General features: G+C 44.2%; 1 protein-coding gene across 2 annotated transcripts in view; it reads right to left on the bottom strand.

Moving 5' to 3' along the window:
• Positions 1-22,260, bottom strand: part of Psn (presenilin) — a 262,797-nt gene that overhangs the window by 10,062 nt on the left and 230,475 nt on the right. For both annotated transcript variants that reach the window (XM_067112302.1, XM_067112301.1), the window contains exon 9: positions 2,704-2,791. In XM_067112302.1, coding sequence (XP_066968403.1) covers positions 2,704-2,791 — 88 coding nt within the window. The remainder of the gene's footprint in view (positions 1-2,703; positions 2,792-22,260) is intronic.

Below are 22,260 nucleotides of genomic sequence, written 5' to 3'. Positions count from 1 at the left end.
AGGAAGCTGACAAAAGAGAGCGGTGATCAACAGGATCATCCTTGGTAAAAAGATGAGGGCTCAGCACAGCAGCACACTCTACCAAGCACTTAAAAACTAATGGAGAACCCTCTGAATTAAGTATCAAATCTAAAGTAGGACGTGGGAAGCGGAACCTGACAAATCTGCAGACAGAAACGGTGATGTGGCAGTAACATACTCAGGACTACAGCAATCACATCACAGGATGCAGCTGGGGAGTGTCAGACTGCTGGGAGGGAGTGGATGTTTCATAAGATGATGAGACGACTGACAGTTGGATGGGAGAAGGCAGAGGGTTCTCGCATGACATCACTACAGTAGACCTTATGCTTCAGCAACAATTCCAAAAGAGATGAAAGCTTCAATACAAGAGAGACCCTGCTGAGGAGACAGCAGGAGCTCTCTGCAGAACATAAGAAGTGGCAGAAGAAGGAGGACCAGTAGTATAAATAAGTACACTTATCAAAATGTGAGGACTATGAGCTGACAGATGGGGGACTCAGTAAGAGGGGGAGGGTTAACATCAGAGACAGAAGGAATATATGATGATACAGTACAAGTAAATGACTGGACAATTAAAGTTCTGATGCGAGGTTCAGAAAAGTATCAAAGTAACTGGAATACTATGCCTATAAACCATAGATAACTCAACAGTATCACACACAGCACTGTCCCTCTTGCAGTTTAATGATAATACATGAGTTGGCTGATGCAAACGCTGAACTCTATTGAACACATTTTTTGGAGAAAAAGTCGATTTTGTGATAGTAGAGGGTTGAGAGAGAGGCGGCAAAGGACAAAGACCTCCGTCCTGAGACGAGCCTTGGTTCCCTGGCAGAGGAGAAACCCTACTACAAGGCAGTCCAGAAGGCAGGATGCAAACAGACGAAAGCCCCAACACCTTCCCTCTCAGGAGGGGGGACCCAATAAGGGTCAATCACTATGGGGAAAAACTGTGATCCTTACTCATAATATACTCAGTCAAGTGCCAAACAGATAACAGAAGTAAACTCAACTTTACCTACCTGTTTCTCCTGAACCACAAAAGGAACATTAGAAGACAGAGCTGAAGGAGTGAGAGAAGCACACCACAAGGAGGAATAGATAAGAGTAGACTTATGGCCACACCTAACTAATAGTCTATGCAATCTATCAGCCTCTCGTATCTTCTGATACTTCACAAATTACTTATGTTCTCATAAGACCACTCCTTACAATCTTCACAATGAGAAGAAAATCACACTCATTACCCCTAAAGGTAACACACATCGACCATCATGTCCAACCAAATACATTCAGCTTACATAAAACACTCCTATAGAGCCTACGCTTCTATCTCTGTTTGCTGTAGAAGACATAATGAACATCAGAAAACAATGCTGTACAGGAGAAAACTGACCAAAACAGAGTCAAAATTAATATAGCCAATTCACACCAAATGGCACATGGCAGGAAGAATTCTGGCAAGAACATAAAATATTCCAACTCCACCTACTGGGAAACATGATTATAGAAAGTTCATCCAAGTCAGCTAAATGTTACTCTTTTGTTTATTTTGAATGCCAACTGCACTTAATGGTGCAAAGATGTGAGCTAAATTCAACTCTACATACAATTCAATCCAGATAATTATAATTAAAGTAATCCAATTACTATCATTATTACTCTACTGAGTAGCTGAATGAGATCACCAAGTCACCTACCTAGAAACTCACAGGGTATACCTGAAGGGTTTGTTCTTATAGGGAAAGTGCATTACTGTTATTGCTGCACCTAAGTAGTTTAACAAGACTGCTGGGTTAAAATACTTTACTTTGAAACAGTGCAAAGTCAAGAAATTGAACAACTAGGTGATTACAGATCATAATGAATGAAAAATAAAAATGAGAGGTACGGTGTCCAGAGTAGAAAACACACTGAGATGGTTTGTACATGTGATCAGAAGGGAAGATGAGCAGTCAGTCATAGAATTCCTATACTGCATGTGGAGCTGGTAAGAGCTAGTAAGAGGAAGTTGGGGGCTAGAATTTATGTAGAAAAGCCATGGATAAAGACTCATGCAGGCCCTACACTATCAGTATTATTCAATGTTGAAAAACTGACTCAGAATTCTACATGACAGCAGTCATTTAATCTACAACAGAAAAGCAAACTACCAATGCCATGAACAATATCTGAATATTTTCAAGATCTACTCACTGGATGTATAACAACACAAAAGATATACTTGATGTAAAACAGAAAGCCTTATGTCCAATGTTCCTTATGGGGAAAACTATGCACAAATACCTCAAGCTTTGAATGATACAGAATGACATCCTGTTAAACCAATAGTACTATAATTGCCTAAATTGCTAAATGAACTACAGTGGAAACATCATTTGATAATTCTGATAATCATGCCAATGAAGACAGCAATCTGAAAGAGAAACTCATGAGTAGGGCCCTTTTCACAAGGGCTTCAGTGGTAAAAGTACTTTAGAACATGCTTTCTATTTTAGTTACATTCCAATTTCTCATAAGGCAGCAAATTAATGACCACTCTGTTCAACATGTTTATAAAATCCAACAACAGATCCAGAAAAATCTTGAAGTGTCATCAATACAACGTTCTGGTAGATACTCAATACTAGCTGTATGAGAATAAATATGAATGTCTCTTAAGAGCAAAATATCACTTACTTTCATCATCTTCATCTGGAGTTAGATCTCTTGGGTGAGCCTGAACTTGTTCAATGTTAGTTGGATGTTGCTGCTGATGATGTGTCACCTGTGACAAAGAGCACGAAATTACTAAATTGCGTTAATAATATTTCAAGGTTGCTCTTGAATGTGTTCCTTATTGCAACATAAGTTGGGATATTCACACAAAATATGACTTGATATCAGTGCACAATAAATTATAAGTAAGAACTGTTGCAGGTGTATTTAACCAAAGGAACTACTGTATTGCATCAAACATATAAAATTTCAAAATTATATACAGTAAAACTTCGATCTTACACGATTCGAGTTGCGCGAATTCACACACACACGAACTTTTTATTGGAACCTAACTAATGGGCATACGCGATTTTTTCACAGACACACGAAATTCTCGAGAAACCCTGCAGAAGTGGGTGTTTAATTTTTGAAGTAATTTACAAGTTTTCATGCTTTTATGTGTAAAATCTGTATAAAAAATGCATTTCATTCTTTTATGTGTAAAATCTGTATGAAAAATGCATTTCATGCTTTTATGTGTAAAATCTGTATGAAAAATGCATTTGATGTTTTAATGTGCAAAATCTCTATGAAAAATGCATTTCATGCTTTCATGTGTAAAATCTCTATGGAAAACGCATTTCATGCTTTCATGTGTACAATCTGTATCGAAAATGTATTATTTTTATTTTTGTACATGCATAAATATGATGCAAAGGTAATTTCAGCACATTCACTTAGTGTACTTTTACAAGATGTGATACCCATTTGCAAAGTTACTGCACTTTTCAAAGATGATACCCTGCAGAAAATGCTTGTTTAATGTTTGAAGTACATTTATAAGTTTTCATGCTTTTAACTGTCAAATCGATATGGAAAATTTATATTTATATTTCTGTACATAAATATCATACAGGTATTATGTCCATTTGCAAACAAGGACTTTACATGACCTTGAGATGAGGTTGTTCAGTCGCGCTCATTTGATAAAATGAATTCGTTAATGTAACATCAGAGATGTAACTAAGAGTTGTATAAGTGTCATTCTTTGAAAATTACTCTGTTCACCTCGGAGAAAAGTGCTGGTGCAATCTGTATGTGCATGTAATTACAGCACGTTCAGTTGGTGTACTTTTACAAGATATGATACCCTTAGTTACTGCATTTTTCAAAGATGATACCCCTCTAGAAAGTGTGTATAATTTTTAAGTTTTCGTGTTTTTAGGTGTAAAATCAGAATGGAAAATTTTTATTTATATATTTATATAAATCACGATACAAAAGCAGTACAGTTACTTTATTACAGTCTCTCTCTCTCTCTCTCTCTCTCTCTCTCTCTCTCTCTCTCTCTCTCTCTCTCTCTCTCTCTCTCTCTCTCTAATATAGTTAGCGCTCAAACATACTTTTACAATTTATTATTTCTCTGTACGTCATTACCTGTACAGTATATAATTTTAAATTGATTGAATTTTACCTGTACTGTACTACCTTCTCTAAACACTATGTACATGTTTTTCGATATTTTATGGAATTGTACTTTTGTTGACTGACACATGACGTTTTGCCTAGTGACGCAAAGAAAACGGCTTTTACTCTAAGTGACAAAGAAAACGGCATCCCATGTATTAGGGGTAACATTAGTATACGTATGCACCTACTGTAAATGCGCTATTATGAAACTGTGCAGTACTCAGTTTTTATGTCAACCATTTACTGTATTCCTTTTTAAAGGGTAATAAGCTAAATTTTAAATAAAATTACACTAACTTTAGTTCAATTAAAAGTTAGCTTTTAAATGAGCATGATTAGGGTCATATTTAGTACTTAAACTCGGGAAATAAACATTTATTAGCATTTTTAAAGACCATGCCAAACTTACGCGAAAATTCACCTTGCATGAGGGGCTCCAGAACCTAACCTCGCGTAATTTCGAGGTATGACTGTACTTTCTGAGTTCAGTCCCGTGTCAGCCGGTGAAATTCCATTACAGCACGAATTTCTAGGTATAACAATGCTAGATATACCAGAGAAAAAGAGCTTTCAGGAAAGCTGGGGTTACTACCCCAGTCGATCGTCTTTAGAAGACGTCGGTATAATGAAGGGTGAGTGAAATACCACTACCACGCCAAATATACTCGAAAGATCTCTCCTTATCAAAACCCCGTAAAGAGCGGTGAGCCGTTACAGCTCCCACCCTCAACACCCGCCAGGGCGGCGACACCAGCGCCACCTACTTCATTCCATTTTCTAGCACGTGATACGCTCGCTTCTTTTGTGTGCTCGTCCCTTTTTTGGATTGTTTTTTACTTCATCTACAATGGCTTCGAGCACCTTTTCCATCTCTAAGTTAAGTACCATCTTCTTGTGGGGTTTTTGATCTGTTTATGGCTGTTTTGGTCTCGTATTTTCATAAATATTGGGATCTTCTTAGGACGCCACGGCGTCCCCGGTCAGCCATGTCGACCGCGAGGCGACTCCTTCTGTTCTTTCGGTCGGAGTTTTCTCCTAGTCGCTATATATATAGATTTTAGCCCTTGAATTCCTTCCTGGTGGTTCCGTGCGGTGGCTCCCCCCAATTTTAGTTTTGTTTTGCATTTTTGGCCTGTCGGCCTCTCTTAGGAGTTGCTCCGTCCAAGTACCCCACCAGGTTGGGTTCTTTTTCATTTAGTCTCATAGGCTATTATGTTATTCTTGAAGATGGTGCTCTTCTTTTAGTTTTAGTATTTTTAATTTTATTTGTTTATTGTTTTTGGTTGTGTAGTTTACCTCTGGTAATTATATAAATAAGAGCCTCCCCCCCGAGGTAGGCTACACTTCCTGTGAACGTAATTTTATTTTGATTGTTTTTATATGATGGTTGTAGTGTGGGCTCCATCCCTTACCCTGGGTGCGGAGATCAGGTTGAGGGAGTTTTGGTTGCTGTTTCCACAGGGATCGTTTTAGGGTCAGAGTGAGCCCCTTAGTCCTCTTCCTCCATTTCGGGGGAATCGAGTTCTTTGGATGTGTTTCCTCTAGGCTAGTCGCCTACTTATCCCCTACTCGTTCCTGGTTGGCTCTCGGCACAAAATTTCTCTCCCTGTTGGTTCCCCCTCTCCTTTTACACCCCTTTCTCCTTCCTAACCTATACTAGGTTAGGTTTATATTAGGCTACGCCTAGGAGAAGTTGGGCTTTGGGCTGTGTAGCTCCCTGGAGTAGGCTTCCCTTCCAAGTTCATTGGGAAGGAAGGATGCAGTTGAGCGGGTGTCATGTTCTCCTTGTCTCCTCTCCCCTTCCGGTAGCCTACTCCTCTTCACTACCCCCTCCCCTCAGCTTTGCGACTCGTGCGGGTGACGCTAGATGGCGTTTTCTCCGAGTCAGGGACTCCTCCTATTGGTAGAGGGATTCGCTCCCTCCCATATCGTCCCCAGCTTCGCTGTGGTGGGGTGGGTGGTTCGTTTGCTCGAGCGTGTTCGAATCCTGTCTCAACCTCTCGTCTCCCCATCGAGCTACGAAGTTAGGGTTTAGGTGTGGCCCCGCCGTATGTTATGAACATAGATCCTTTACCCATTTGTTTCTCCGGCGGGGAGGTGAATGTGGGATGATTCTATGTCACGCTAGCGTAACGGACTCCTCCGGTCTCCGGAGTGTTACCATCATTGTTATTTTTGATTATTGTTATTATTATTATTTTGTTCAACCATATATATCGTGATTCGGTCCCACACCTGGGGCTCCGCCGTTAATTTTCTGGCAGCCCTTATGGTTGGTTCCTGGTTTCTCATTCCTTCATTCCCGGAGTCTTCCGGGTCTGAATCCTTACCTTCCACTCTGTGCACTTTAAAGCTTATTGGCCCAGTTTAATTTGGTAGTTCTTCTCCGCCGGAGTATTCGGTTGTAGTTGAGTGTCCCGGCCTTGCCGACTTTATTTTGCTTAGAGTGTGAGGTTCATGTACTGTTACCTTTACAGACTGTTCGCTGTGAGGAGCCGGGTGTACCGCCTCCCTTCAACAACCCTACGGGCACGTAGTGTGCGGACCCACGCTGGTTGTGCGGTCCGACTGGACGACCTGGTTGTTTGGCACCCGATGGCTGTGAGGTTTGCTTTGCTCTCTCCTCAACCATCCAAGACGAGTCGGTAAGTGAAAGTCTTCTTTCCTCCGGTCCATGCTCCTCATACGATATTACATTGTTTATATTCTCCGTCTGTCTTTTCATTCCTGACTAACTGCAGGTTTCCTTGCAGGCGGATGAAACTTCCAAGAAGTCTGCCTTGGAATCCCTCCGGGCCTGGGTGGCTGGGTTCGGCAGGAATGTTCCGTCGGGGAAGCCCTACGTCCTCGACGCCAGGTTGAGGGACCTGCTTTACCCCGGCGCACGGGTGGCCGCTGCAGTACCAGAAGAACTTGCCACCCCTATTATCCAACAGATCCGTGATGCGACCCAGCCACCTCAAGTGGACATCATCACGCCGAGGTCTCGGAGGATGTTGCCGCCCTAAATCTCGACTTGGAACCTATGAATACGGAGCAGGACCAGGTGGTAAGTGGCGAGGTAAGTGAGGATATTGGGGCGGGCCCCCCTTTGTTTGACTCCCCTGCTTCATCTGTATCTTCATTTGCAGGTTTTGTGAAGTCTTCCTCTTTGGGTGATAGAGCTCCGTCTGCTATCCCCAAGTTGAAGACTTCATGGAAGGCGAAGGGCTATAAGTCCTCGACTTCCAAGAAGGCATTGCCCTTCCCCGTCGAAGGCTAAGGTTCCAGGACCGGTAGCCTCCGGGAGTAAATCTGGCTCCTCCGGCAAAGGCGCGAGTAAGAGGGCTGCAAGACCAAGCCCTCCTCGCCAGCCTCTTTTGATGCACAAGCCCTGGCCACTGAACTATACAAAAAGTTCACGGAGGACCTAGATTCTAGGTTTGAGAAGATCTCAGATAAGTTTGCCAACTATGACAATATACTGGCAGGTTTGGCTCACCAACCTAAAGCAGAACCGCAGTATTCTATCCCGACACTGCGGACCTCCCGCCCGTTTGATGTCGGAAACCCTTGGCGGTTCGCACTCCGGGCCATCCAACATGATGGCAAACTTACAGTTAGACGGTCTGGGCACGAGACGGTTGGAGGAGTTGGAGTTCTTCCCCCCCGATCTCTTGCCCCCTTATCCTGGCTTCGTGAGGCTTACGGAAGAAGCCTGGATTCGGTCAGACAAGGTACCTAGGGAGACTGTCATCATCCCTAGAGACCAAGCCCAGTCGGCTCTCCTGCGCACTCTGACGGAGTGGCAGGCAGTGAACACAAAATTGACCCCTTTCAAGGGCAATTTCACGATGTTCACCCTGGGAGAAGATCTTCCCACTCCTTGCATGGACAAAATTGCTCTGGCTACGACCCGAGCATGCTTTGACGGGAATCCCTTTCCTCAATTAAGGGAAACAGACCCTACTTCCCTGGTATTCCCAGGAAGTAACGAGTTCTGGGTGGACGCCCCGTCCACTTTCACTGTAGGCAAGCTGGACCCTCTTTGCGCTTCCACGCAGTTTAGCGAACAACTCCCTAAGCTGCCGGAATCATTGTTAAAGGCGGAGTTTGAGACCCGGACTAAGTTAGCCCGGTCCTTGAGCTCCGGCTGTCTTACTGAGGCTACTGCCGTCTCCGGCTCGGACGAACCCTTTTTCCAGGTCCTAGCTAAGTCTTTCCTGGCGAGCTTCCAGTTAGACTTGCATGAGTTTGTTATGGCTAGGCTGGAATGCAGAAAATTTATTTTTGCTGATGCTACAATCCGCCACGAGCCTAACAAGCTCATTAAAAGTTCAATCTGGGGACCTAACCTCTTCCCTGAAGGAGAGGTTACATCCGTCATGTCAGAGGCTACACGGGCCAATCAGAGTCTGCGCGCTCGGTGGGGAATTCCCACTTATAAGCGCAAGACCCCAGAATTGGCCGGCCCCCAGACGAGAGGAGGAAAAAGGTTCAGGAGACATAAGAGGCCCCATCAGGCGATGGTTCAAGCCGTCCCGGTCTCGGCAGTGGCCCAGCCATCTACCTCTAAGTCCTAACCCCAACAGTATGTGCTGGTCCAACCAGCTGCACCCTCCCTATGTATCCTCACCAGCATACAACCCCACATATGAAGGCCGTGGATTTTTCACGGCCTCAATAGGGTTGGGGGGAGGAAGGGGCAAAGCCCCCACAGAGGAAAGTCTAACACCACCCCAAGGGGGAGAGGACGTGGTAAAGGGAACAAACCCGCTCCCTCCCCTGAGAGAACACAGGTAGGCGGTCGCCTGTATTGGTTCAGGGACCAATGGACCTTCAGCCCTTGGGCACACAGCATTGTGTCCAAGGGACTAGGGTGGAGCTGGATCAAGAATCCTCCCCCTCTAAACAGATTTTACCAGCCACCCACATCAATCCTACAGGATTATGTAACAGAATTGCTCAACAAACGGGCAATAAAGAAAGCAAGGCACCTAAAGTTTCAAGGCAGGCTATTCACTGTTCCCAAAAAAGACTCCGATCAGCAAAGAGTGATCCTGGATCTATCGCGTCTAAATCTCTACATAAAATGCGACAAGTTTCGCATGCTTATGGTAGCTCAGGTTCGGACTCTACTTCCGCGTGGAGCCGTCACCACCTCTATCGATCTTTCAGACGCTTATTATCACGTCCCGGTTGCGCGGAACTTCTCTCAGTTCCTCGGTTTCAGACTCGGGAATCAAGCCTACTCCTTCAGGGTCATGCCCTTCGGTCTGAACATTGCACCCAGGATATTCACCAAGCTGGCGGATACGGTAGTACAGCAGCTCCGGTCCCAAGGAATCTCCCTAGCAGCGTACCTGGACGACTGGATAATCTGGGCTCCAACTGTTCCGGAGTGTCAGAAGCCACGTCCATAGTCACCAATTTCCTAGAGTCATTGGGTTTTCAGCTGAACAGGAGAAGTCCCGCCTGACTCCAGAGTCTCGGTTTCAGTGGCTGGGTCTTCAGTGGGACCTGTCCTCCCACACGTTATCTCTCCCTCCTTCCAAGAGGAAAGAGATAGCATCTCTCACCAAGAGGTTTCTCAAAAATCAGTCAGCATCCCGTCGGTCCCAGGAAAGGGTCCTCGGGTCTCTCCAATTTGCCTCAGTGACAGACCTGCTCTTGAAAGCCAAATTAAAAGACATAAACAGAGTGTGGCGGAGTCGAGCAAACACCAAGCTCAGGGACAAGGTCTCCTCTATCCCTCGGATCTTAAAGACAAGACTGCGGCCTTGGACCACAGTCAAGGGCCTGTCCAAAACAGTTCCACTTCAGTTTCCCCCTCCGGCACTAGTTATCCACACAGACGCTTCTCTAAGCGGCTGGGGGATATTCACCAAAACAGAAAGTACAGGAACGTGGTCCACAATGTTTCAGCAGTTCCATATAAACACCCTGGAAGCCATGGCGGTCTTTCTATCGCTGAAGAAAATCCGCCCTCCCAATCGGATTCATATCAGGTTGGTGTTAGACAGTGAAGTGGTAGTTCATTGCATCAACAGGGGCGGCTCCAAATCAGGTCGAGTAAACCAAGTGATGGTAGCTATCTTCTCCCTGGCGAACAAGCACGGTTGGCACCTGTCAGCCACCCACCTAGCAGGTGTCCGAACGTGGTGGCGGATTCCTGTCCAGGACTACCCGTTGGAGACGGAGTGGTCCCTGGATGCGGAATCTTTCCAATGGATTTGCCGCCGGGTTCCGGGACTCCAAGTGGATCTGTTCGCAACGGAGAGCAACTTCAAGCTCCCCTGTTACGTGGCCCCCAACCTGGACCCTCAGGCGTTAGCCACAGACGCAATGACAATAGATTGGAACAATTGGGAGAGAATTTATCTGTTCCCTCCAATAAATTTGCTGCTGAAAGTGTTACACAAACTAAGGACATTCAAAGGTCAACCAGCTCTGGTAGCCCCTATTGGCCGAAGAGCAATTGGTTCCCTCTCCTTCAGGAACTGGGCTTATGGAGTCTTCGGATTCCCAAGCCCATTCTGACCCAGACAGTACAAACCAAGACTGTGTCAGCTTCCTCAAGGATTCAAGATGCCCTAGCTTTATGGACTTTATAAAGTTCGCAGCTCAAAAGGAGCAAACATTGACCCTGTCAACACTCTGTTTTTAGAATCAGATAAAAGAGATTCTACTATTAGACAATATGACTCAGCAGTCAAAAAAATTAGCCTCCTTCCTGAAAGCATCTGAAGCCAAAATTATGACGACTAATTTAGGAGTTTCCTTCTTTAGGTCACTGTTTGAGAAAGGTCTGGCTCCCGCCACTATTACCACAATCAAGTCGGCATTGAAGAAAGTATTTCTTTACGGCTTTAAAATCGACCTTACAGATTCTTATTTTTCATCCATCCCCAGAGCATGCGCTCGTCTGAGACCAGTATCACGTCCACATTCGGTTACTTGGTTTCTCAATGACGTCCTTAAGTTAGCATCAGAGTTGGATAACTTCCATTGCTCTTATCAGGATCTGTTAAGGAAAACCTTATTTTTACTTAGTTTGGCTTCAGGTGCTAGAATTTCAGAGCTGTCAGCTCTCACTAGAGGTGATAATTTTGTTAACTTCCTCCCATCCGGAGAAGTCCTCCTCTCCCCTGACCCTAGATTTTTAGCTAAAACGAAGACCCACAGGACAGGTGGTCTCCTTGGAAGGTGGTGCCCCTTCCTCAAGATCAATCTTTATGTCCAGTCCATACACTTAAATCTTACCTCTCAAGAACTCCACAGAGTAAGTCGGGTCCTCTTTTTTTATCAGGGAGAAAGGTGGTACTCTTTCTCTTAATGGTATAAGACAACAAATTCTGTATTTCATTAAACAAGCCAACCCAGACTCAGTTCCTAAAGTTCATGATATTCGAGCAGTGGCTACTTCTATTAATTATTTTCATAATATGGACTTTTCAGAGTTATCAAAATATACGGGTTGGAAATCACCTCTAGTGTTTAAACGCCACTATTTAAAATCACTCAAGCCCTGAAATATTCTACTATAGCAGTGGGAAGTGTCATCTCCCCACCTTAAATAATTATATCCTTTCCTTTTTTTCCCCAGCCCGCCTGCCTCATTTGCTTCTCTGCTTATTCTCCTGGTCGTTTATGCCTCACTGCCTAGCTCTTCATATTGATATATTTGTATTTGATGATGGAAAACTGTAATCTGATTAGCCATAATTGTTTTTTTGGGGGTACTGGACAGTTTTTGTTTGGCTCCATGTACCCCGGATAATTGTGTGTGTTATTTTCATTAGTCTTGTCTCTTACATGTTTAAGCCTAAGTTTGCATATATAGTTTTAAGGTTGTATTTCTTGTTCTGTGCACATTTCATGTTTCACTACTTTTAAGTAATTTTAAGATTTTTGAGGTTTTTTCCCCATCAGACCAGGGACCTCCAGTGTTTTGTAGTGTTAAGTTTATTGGTGTGCCTTAAAATTAAGTTGCCTTACTTTTAAGTATTCTTGCTTCATGGAAGAGATTCCTTAATTAAAGTTATTTTCGTTACAATTTTGCCTTTTCTTCAGGTTACCCCCCTTTTTCCCAGTAGTAGCAGTCTTGGCATGATTCTCTATCACTATTTCACCGGCTGACACAGGACTGAACTCAGAAAAGGGATTTTGACAGAGGAAAAATCTATTTCTGAGGAAGGTCCCGTGTCACCCGTGACCCTCCCTGTCTCACTCTAGTACTCCCTCCCCTTCTTGCACATGCCAAGTCTGGGGTTAGTGCTAGCATGGAATGAAGTAGGTGGCGCTGGTGTCGCCGTCCTGGCGGGTGTTGAGGGTGGGAGCTGTAACGGCTCACCGCTCTTTTCCGGGGGTTTTGATAAGGAGAGATCTTTCGAGTATATTTCCGTGGTAGTGGTATTTCACTCACCCTTCATTATACCGACGTCTTCTAAAGACGATCGACTGGGGGTAGTAACCCCAGCTTTCCTGAAAGCTCTTTTTCTCTGGTATATCTAGCATTGTTATACCTAGAAATTCGTGCTGTAATGGAATTTCACCGGGTGACACGGGACCTTCCTCAGAAATAGATTTTTCCTCTGTCAAAATCCCTTTTATATTTTTCATATGTACAGGCAGTCCCCGGTTAACGGCGGGCTCGGTTAACAGCGATTCGGTTTTATGGCGCCTGTCTAGCGACGAAAATCTGCAATTTTCGGCACCGAAAATCGCCGATTTCCGCTTATCGGCGCTGATAATTGGGCATTGGCGACAATACATACCTATCAGAGGCGCCGATAACCAAAAATCGGCGCTTTTCGGCGCCGATAACCCCTGAAAATCGCCGAAAAAGCGCCGAAATTGCCGATTTTCGGTTAGCAGCGATTTTAGAAACGGAACCCCGCCGATAACCGGGGACTGCCTGTATACAGTACAAACTATTGACTTTTAAGAAAGAGTATTTCTTATCACAAGCTTGAAATGATTGTTGAAGCTTAGCAACAAAGTAGTTAACTGGGGGTAGGCAAGTGAATGGGAGAGTCCCCCAACTCACCTGCCATAAGCCAATAACGTTTCCTTTCATCTCCAAAGACTATGTAAGGTGGGTGACATGGGATTATGATAAAAGGCCCTGGCTTGTATGACTAGCAAAAATACAAATTACATTTAATTTTTTATATTTGCCCTATGGAAATACAAATGCTCTCCTTTTATGTAGGTGACCTACTCCTTAGGAGGGTGGAGAGACTTCCAACTAACGCAAGAGTCCAGACCAGTCCTTGTGTCCTTGAATAAACAGAAGACACTCATTATGAGAAGGAGGAGGAGGAGGACAGTGTTTCTTCACCTTACTCCTATCATGAGTCTTCTACTAACTAAAATGCAAGATATGCCAAAACAGGTAATAGCATTGATGGCATACCACCTGTGTTGGATACCACAAGCCTACCTCCCAAAGGCAATATGGCTATCATTGATGGCTCAGTGATGTTGAGTTTCTTGGTGGGGCAGCAATAAGGAACAGATGACACTTTAGCTGAGGCTAAGTGGTCCAGAAATGCCGAAAAACATGGGTCACCAAGGTTACCAAGAGATAGCAACATCTTCAGATACTCCACAGAATCACTGATACATGTACTGTTGTACTAACCATGAGACTGTATCCAAGAAACCTAGCTTTAACTGTTTTATTATAAATTCTTTTACTTTTGTTATAACTTTAATTACTGTATTTTTTAAGTAAGTCACTGTTCCCTACTCCCCATTTATTGCAAACCTTTCTTCTTTCAGTTATAATGGAGGGAGGGTCCACACTTTTTAACTAAAATATTTATGGTAAGCTGTGTGAATAACTGCAGAGGGTCTCTGATTCCATGTGATGTGTCTTCTGGAGGAAGCATTGGTTGCTGTAGCAGAGATTGACTCCATGTTTTTACTGAAAAATTACACATTGCATGAAGATATCAGCATACAGTAAACCCCCCGTATTTGCGTTCTCATGATTCACAGACTCAAGCATTCGCGGGTTTCTTTGTGGAACATATCTAGCCATTATTCGCGGAAAATTCGCTCATTCACGATATTTTTCACCAAGAAATATTCACTAATTACCATATTTTCATGAATAAATGCACTTTTTATGATAAAACTATTACAATACTCAGGTATAAGCATTTTTACAGGGCTTTTCTTGTTTAAACTATCAAAATGGGCAGTTCTAAGTGTTTTTAGAGGGGTAGGGGTTTTAAGTATTTGTGGATTTTAGCTATTCATTTGGGTGTGTGGTGGGATCGACCTGTGTCGCTGAGTGAAATGTCCCATATAGCACACATTTCTAGGTATAAATATTTGCTAGATATACCAGAGAAAAAGCTATACAGCTAATAGGATGCCAGAGTTACTACCTCTGGATCGATCATCCTTATAAGATGTCGGTATGTCATCTAGGAGCGAGTGGAAGCCACTACCACAGATGCTTAACCCAAATAGACTCTCCTCTCCCAAAACCCCTCTACCTAAGAGGTGCCGATACAGCGGTCCTTCCCACTTACTACTACTACTTCTACCCAGAACCAACATCCTCTTCATAGCACGCTTTTCACGTTAACACACGTTGTTTTTTGTTGTGTATTTTTTTGCTTTTTTTCCTTTTTTGGCATTATTGGATTTATCATGATGGCTTCATCAATCAGGACGCATCTTCATCTAAGTTGAGTATTCAATTTTGTTGGTTTGGGACTCGGTTGGACTAATTATGTCCCGTTTAATTACTTACGCCTGATCGGCTTGGAGCCGCCATTTTTTGTGTTTGTTCGTGGCTGTAGTCCCCAGCCTTTTATGCTCTAATATCTTCTTTCGCTTGAAGATTGAAGATTAATTTATATATGCTCCTCTTTAAAATGATAGTTTCAATTTTTGCTCGTTCTGACACGCTCGACTATTATTACATTTTAGAATAGTGGAAAGTGAGGCCTAGCCTATTCTTTCCTTCATGTTCTTTATGTAGGTGCATTTTTAAAATATTTTGTTATTATATCATTTCAATTTTATTATGTATCCATTATTCTTTGCCTCTGATTTTGGTAGTGTTATTTAGCCTACCTGACCAGTTTGGCTCTGTCCGAATCTCGGAAGGTAGGCTAAGTTGGCCCCAGTCTTCCTTCCTACCCTGGCTTCTAGGCCTAGGTAAGGTAGGTTTTCTTGGGTGGCCTTCGTTCGAGTTTTGGATGCAGGCCCTTCCTCCCTGACCAGTTTGATTCATCAAATCTCGGAAGGTGTGGTTTGGTGCTAGTGCCCTTTCTCGTTCGTCTCTTGGCGTGTCCTAGCCTACCTGACCAGGTGTTGTCTTCGGAAGGTTAGGCTAGGCTATAGATATTATCTATCTATTTCGCCTTCTCGTGTTTATCTCACTCCCATTTTATCAGTCGTTTTGTCTTGGCTTCTCCCTTTGGGGCATTTTAGAGCAATGCTCATTTGCCCCTTTCGGTTGAGATGACGCTTCGTGGAAGGTGTTTAGGCACCTGACCTGTTGCAGTCGCCATGTTTTCTCTGCCCCTGCTTCCCGCCGTTCCGCCATCCGGACCTGTTCCGGGGCTATCGTTAGCTCGCTGTTTAGTTCCTAGTAGGAACAATTAGCTTGAGCGTCGTTGCCTTTTTTTTACGGCAGAATTGTGGAGATGCCGGGCTGAATTTTACATTTTAATTTAATTATTATCTGCTAGTTTCCCGTGAGCATCCGTGTTCCGGGAAATCAAGTCCCGAACCTTTGCTTCGCGTCGTTGCTAGCCCTCCACCAATGATATTTGTTGATTTCTGTGTGGTTATTTCTTTAGAGCGCGGGGTGTTTATCGGAATTGCTCCGGCGACTAGCCCTCCGGTTGTTGATTTCGACTTCAGGCTTGGCCTCCCTGTTCAGATTGTACTGGAACGTTTAGGATTTCATTGAACCTCTGTTGTTTACCCCAGATCTCAACTCCGGCGTGGAGAAGAATATTATTACTTTAAGTTTTACTAGTTTAGTCTTTTACCACAGCCGTGAAGCTGTTCGGCGTTATCTTTTGATACTCATGTATCAATTCCTCTTACAGGTGGTTCATTGTCAGGAGCCAGGCTGTAACGCCTATCTGCAGCAACCCTGTGGCCACGTAGCATGCAGGTCGCATGCCAGCTGCGCAGTCGAGGTGGATGATCATCTCGTCTGGCATCCAGATGGCTGCGATGTATGCTACTCCCTTTATCAAGACGTGATTGATGATTCGGTACGTTAACCTTTTTGACATACATTTAACAATATTTCAAACAACTTGTGTTTATATCTTGATATAAGAAAAATTTATTTGTCAATTTTTATATTGACATTATATCCTGTTTAAGGTCCCTCGGTCCCGTCAAGCCTCATCTCTTGCTACCTTGAAGATCTGGGTTGGGGCTTTGGTCGCAACGTTGGTCAGGGGCGTCCTATGTGCTGGCAGAGGACATTTGTAACATCCTGTACCCTAATGGCCAGGTCCTCTGCAGCAGTAGCCCCCGAAGTGGCGGAACCCCTGATTAACAGGATTAGGCTGAGACCCAGGTCCCGCCAGAAGAACAGCAAGAACTGTGCGGGAAGTGGCCGAGGAAGTGGCCAACATCAACCTCAACGTCGAACCAATGGCCATCGATCCGGAGGAGGAAGGTAGGGATGTAAGTGAGGCAGGTAGATTTAAAAATTCATTGTCTTTCAGTTCTCCTGCGTCTTCGTCTTCATCCTTCCAAGGATTCTCTAAGGTCTCCACCCTTGGGGACCCGTTCGGGTCGGTGATCCCCAAGGTGAAGTCCTTAATGAAGACGAAGACTTTACCTAAATTGTCTAAACCCCAAAAACCCCATCCATGCCGAGTTCCGCCAGGTTTCATTGGCTCCCAAACCTTCGACTTCCTCCCAGAAGGCTACTCCCCTTCTAAGGGGTCGAGACCAAAGGCGAGCAGGTCTAAAAACCTGACTTTGACCCTGAGGCCTTCAAGGAGTCCTAATGAAAAAGATTATCTGAACAGGTCTCTCCCAATTTGAGGCAATGTCTCGAGATCTTGCCTCGAGTCTTGAGACATCAGGCAAAGTATGTTCAATCTTTGGCTGAGAGACTGAAAACCCAAGAGGAGTCGCTGGCGGACTAGTTAATTCAGGTCCGGTACAGCAACAGGGTTACTCCATCCCAGACGCCTCTAAGCTGCCAGCTTATGAGGACTGTAACCCTTGGCGTCTCGCCTTTAATGCCCCCTTTGCAAATGGTAAATTAACCATTGAAGGTTGTGGCACCCGCCCTGTGGAAGACTACGAGTTCTTCCCGGCGGATCTTGTTTTTCCTTTCCCGGGATATGCCCGTTTATCGGAGGAAGCCCTGGTGAGGGAAGATAAGGTTCCCAAGGAAACAGTGATCTTCCCCCTAGGGACCAAGCGCAGTCGGCATGGGTTAGAATACTCTCTGACTGGGAGTGTTTGAACACTAAATTGACTCCACACAAGGGGCGGTTTACGATGTTCGTTGTCCAATGAGGATTCCCACCCCTTGTACATCTAAGATAGCAGAATTAACTCTTCAGGCCGGAACAGAGGAGAAGCCATGATGCCACAGCTTCGTGAGACGGACCCTACATCTCTTCTCTTTCAGGAGACCTGGATTGCTGGACTTGGGGCTCCTGAAACCTTTACAGTGGGTAAACTGGATCCGGAGTGCGCTTCGGATCTTTTCAGTGAGCAGTTGCCCAGGATTCCGGAGTCCCTCTGATCAAAGCAGAGTATGATGCTAGGTGCCGTCTCAGCAGGTCCATCAACTCCGTCACCTCGGCGGAGTTGACATCTGCTGTAAACAAGGATGAACCTCTGTTCAGGATCCTGACCAAATCACTTCTGGCCTCGTTCCAGAGTGATTTGTTTGATTTTGTGGTGGCAAGACGGAACTGCCGGAAATTTGTTCTGGCTGACGCTACCATCCGTCATGAGCCAAACAAGCTCATTAAATCTTCTGTCTGGGGACCAACCTCTTTCCTGAAGACATGGTCAACACAGTCATCAGTGAGGCCTCAAGGGCCAATCAAAATCTTAGGATTCGTTGGGGACTTCCTTTTAAGAGGAAGTCTTCAGAGTTTTTGGGCCCTCAGCCTAAAGGGAAGAAAGAGGACAAGGAGGTACCATCCATACAAGGCACCCCAGACCCAGACAGTTGTCCAGGCAGTTCCAGTCACTCAAATTGCCCAACCTTCCACCTCCAAGGGACATCCCAGTATGTTTTGCTGAACCAGCCAACTCACCACCCTGCTGGTTCAGCACAACCTATGCCTTCAACCCCCCTAGAATTCAGGGGTCAACCCCTACCTTATGAGTCTCAGACTCCAGACCCCAGTTTCAGAGGCTACCGCCAGTCCAGGGGCAATTGAGGTCACAACCACACACTCACACTTTCACCTCTAGGCCTACAAATTCCAGACGGGAAGTTTTGCCAAGCAGGAGGAGGTCAGGATCACCAGATGCCAACGCTCCAGTCTCAGCTCAACCAGGATTCAGGCTCAAGAGGAGGCAGGCTCCAATCTCCAAACAGCCCAAAACCCAGAGGCACGCCAAGAAACACTAAGCCCTCAAACTAAATGAGCCTCCTCAGGTAGGTGGTGGGAGATTACGCCTCTTCAGGGACCATTGGACCTTTCAGTCCATGGGCCCACAGTATTGTTTCAAAGGTCTAGGGTGGAGCTGGATAGAAGGGCCTCCTCCACTTGTCAGGTTCTATCAGACCCCAACACCGGATCTGTTAGAATACGCAAAAGACCTTCTTTTAAAGAAGGCAATAAAGAAAGTCAGGCATCTAAAATTTCAAGGACGCTTGTTCAGCGTGCCAAAGAAAGACTCAGACAAAAGAAGAGTGATATTAGACCTATCAACTCTGAATTCTTATATTCAATGCGACAAGTTCCGTATGTTGACCGTCTCTCAGGTGCGGACCTTACTTCCCCATGGGGCCGTCACCACCTCTATAGATCTTACAGATGCTTATTTTCATGTCCCGATAGCAAGAAACTTCTCTCCCTATCTAGGGTTCAGACTAGGCAAACAGGCTTACTCCTTCAGAGTAATGCCTTTCGGGCTCAACATAGCACCCAGGATCTTCACCAAACTAGGAGAAGCTGTGGTACAGGAACTGAGATCTCAAGGCATCAGGTTGGTGGCTTATCTGGACGATTGGCTAATCTGGGCTCCCAACGACACCGAATGTCGGAAGGCGACCAGAAAGGTCATTCAGTTTCTAGAGTATCTAGGATTTCACATAAATACAAAGAAATCTCGTCTGATTCCGGCATCCCAATTTCAGTGGCTGGGCATCCAGTGGGATTTAAACACCCACAAACTTTCAATTCCCCAGCAAAATGCAAAGAGATAGCCAAAGCAACGAGACAGTTTCTCAGGTGCAAACGAGCCTCTCGTCGCACTCAAGAAAGAATCTTAGGTTCTCTTCAGTTTGCATCAGTAACAGACCTTCTTCTCAAAGCAAAACTGAAGGACATAAATCGAGTGTGGCGGAGTCGAGCCAATTACAATTTCAGGGACAAAGTCTCCCTCATACCTCAATCTTAAAGAAAAGACTTCGACCTTGGACAACGGCCAAAAGTCTTTCCAAATCAATTCCTCTACAATTCCCTCCACCAGCTCTGATCATCCACACGGACGCATCTCTGACCGGATGGGGAGGTTACTCACAATACAAGAAAGTTCAAGGAACCTGGTCGAATCTTTTTCGTCACTTCCATATCAATATTCTAGAAGCAATGGCTGTTTTCCTGACTCTGAAACGCTTACGTCCAGCCAGGAACATACATATCAGATTAGTCCTGGACAGTGCAGTGATAGTTCATTGTCTGAACAGGGAGGTTCCAAATCAAGTCACATAAATCATGTAATGATAGCAATCTTTTCATTAGCAATGAAAAATCATTGGCACTTGTCCGCCACGCATCTGTCAGGAGTAAGAAACGTGATTGCAGATTCTCTGTCAAGAACGACTCCTTTGGAATCAGAATGGTCTCTGGACAAGAAATCCTTCAACTGGATTTGCCAACAGATTCCAGGACTTCAGGTGGACCTGTTTGCCACGGAATCAAATCACAAACTCCCATGTTATATAGCTCGAACCTGGACCCTCGGGCCTACACCACAGACGCAATGTCAGTAGACTGGAACAAATGGCAGAAAGTCTACCTATTCCCTCCAGTAAATCTTCTGTGGAAAGTTCTACACAAACTCAGGTCATTCAAAGGTCGGATAGCTCTAGTAGCCCCAACTGGCCAAAGAGCAACTGGTTTCCTCTTCTGTTAGAGCTGAAACTCAGAGCCAATCAGATTCCTCATCCAAAATTAACCCAAGTAGTACAAACTCAGACTGTGTCAGCTTCCTCAGGAATGCTGAATGCCCTAACTTTATGGATTTCATGAAGTTTACGGCTCAGAAAAATGCTAATATTGATCCTCTGAACACAATGTTTCTAGGAATCAGATAAGAGAGAATCTACTCTCTGTCAGTATGATTCGGCAGTAAGAAAACTTGCTAACTTTCTGAAAGAATCAGACGTTCATACTATGACTACGAATCTCACAATCTCATTTTTTAAGGCCCTTTTTGATAAAGGTCTGGCTGCTAGTACCATTACTACGACTAAATCCGCCTTACAGAAGATATTTCAGTTGGGATTTAACATTGACTTAACAGATTCATATTTTTCCTCTATTCCTAAAGCTTGTGCTCGTCTTAGACCAACAACCCGTCCTAAAACGGTTTCTTGGTTTTTAAATGACGTTCTAAGATTAGCTTCAGACACAAATAATGAATCTTGCTCTTATTCGACTCTTCTTAGGAAAACACTGTTTTTAATTAGCCTGGCTTCAGGAGCTAGAATCTCTGAACTTTCAGCCCTTTCTAGAGAGTCGAATCATGTGGATTTCCTCCCATCAGGAGAGGTTCTACTTTCTCCGGACCAAATGTTTTTAGCCAAGAATGAAGATCCTCAAATTAGGTGGTCTCCCTGGAAGATTATACCTCTTCCGGAGGATCCTTCCTTATGTCCGGTAGTTACCTTAAAAGCTTACCTTGAAAGGACTTCTCAAAGATCTTCAGGTCCACTTTTTGTTAGAGAGAATGGTGGAACCATCTCCTTGAATGGTATTAGACAACAAATCCTTTATTTTATTAAACAAGCCAACCCGGATTCAATCCCCCAGGTCCATGATATCCGGGCTGTAGCCACCTCAGTTAATTACTTTCAACATATGAATTTTGATGAAATTAAGAAATATACGGGCTGGAAATCCCCAGAGTTTTTAAACGTCACTACCTTAAGTCCTTGGAGGCTCTTAAATTTTCTGCTGTCGCTGCAGGGAACATTGTTTCCCCAGAGTCAGCTTATATTATATTATTTTATTTTGTAATTTGTAATTGTAATTGTAATTTGTATTTTGCTTTGCCCTACCAATTGGTATACCTCTCACCTACCTGCCTCGCTTGTATTCCCGTCCTTTCTACCTTGTTGACTGGGTTTGGGTTGCTTCACAAACCACTCCTGTCTTTGTACATACCATCCTTGTTAAAATTTTCACCAATTTTTTGTTATTTTAGGTGATGGTTTTTTAGTTATATTGTTTAAGCAATATCTTTAGCTACATTGTTTTGTCTTGTTTAGGATAAGTAAAAGCTTAACTTGTGCAGATTTATATAATTTGTTATTCTATTTGGATAAGTAAAAAGCATATTCAAAATTAATTTTATTTTCCTTAGTAAAATTTTTAATTTTGACATTTAACCTTTTATGTTTACAAGCTTTTTGGCCAATTCTCTGCTACTATTTCACTCAGCGACACAGGTCAATCCCAGAAAAGGGATTTTGACAAAGGAAAATCTATTTCTGGGTGAAGACCTGTGTCGCCCAGTGAACCCTTCCCTCTTTTTTCCCACCCTAGGCTGGCCAAAGCTTGGGTGCTATTTCGGGATGAAGGTTCTGGGTAGAAGTAGTAGTAGCGAGCGGGAAGGACCGCTGTAGCGGCACCCCTTAGGTAGAGGGGTTTTGGGAGAGGAGAG

The sequence above is a fragment of the Macrobrachium rosenbergii genome, chromosome 12 (genome assembly GCF_040412425.1).
Source record: "Macrobrachium rosenbergii isolate ZJJX-2024 chromosome 12, ASM4041242v1, whole genome shotgun sequence".
Taxonomy (NCBI): domain Eukaryota; kingdom Metazoa; phylum Arthropoda; class Malacostraca; order Decapoda; family Palaemonidae; genus Macrobrachium; species Macrobrachium rosenbergii.
This window is presented reverse-complemented; position numbering and strand designations above follow the sequence as displayed.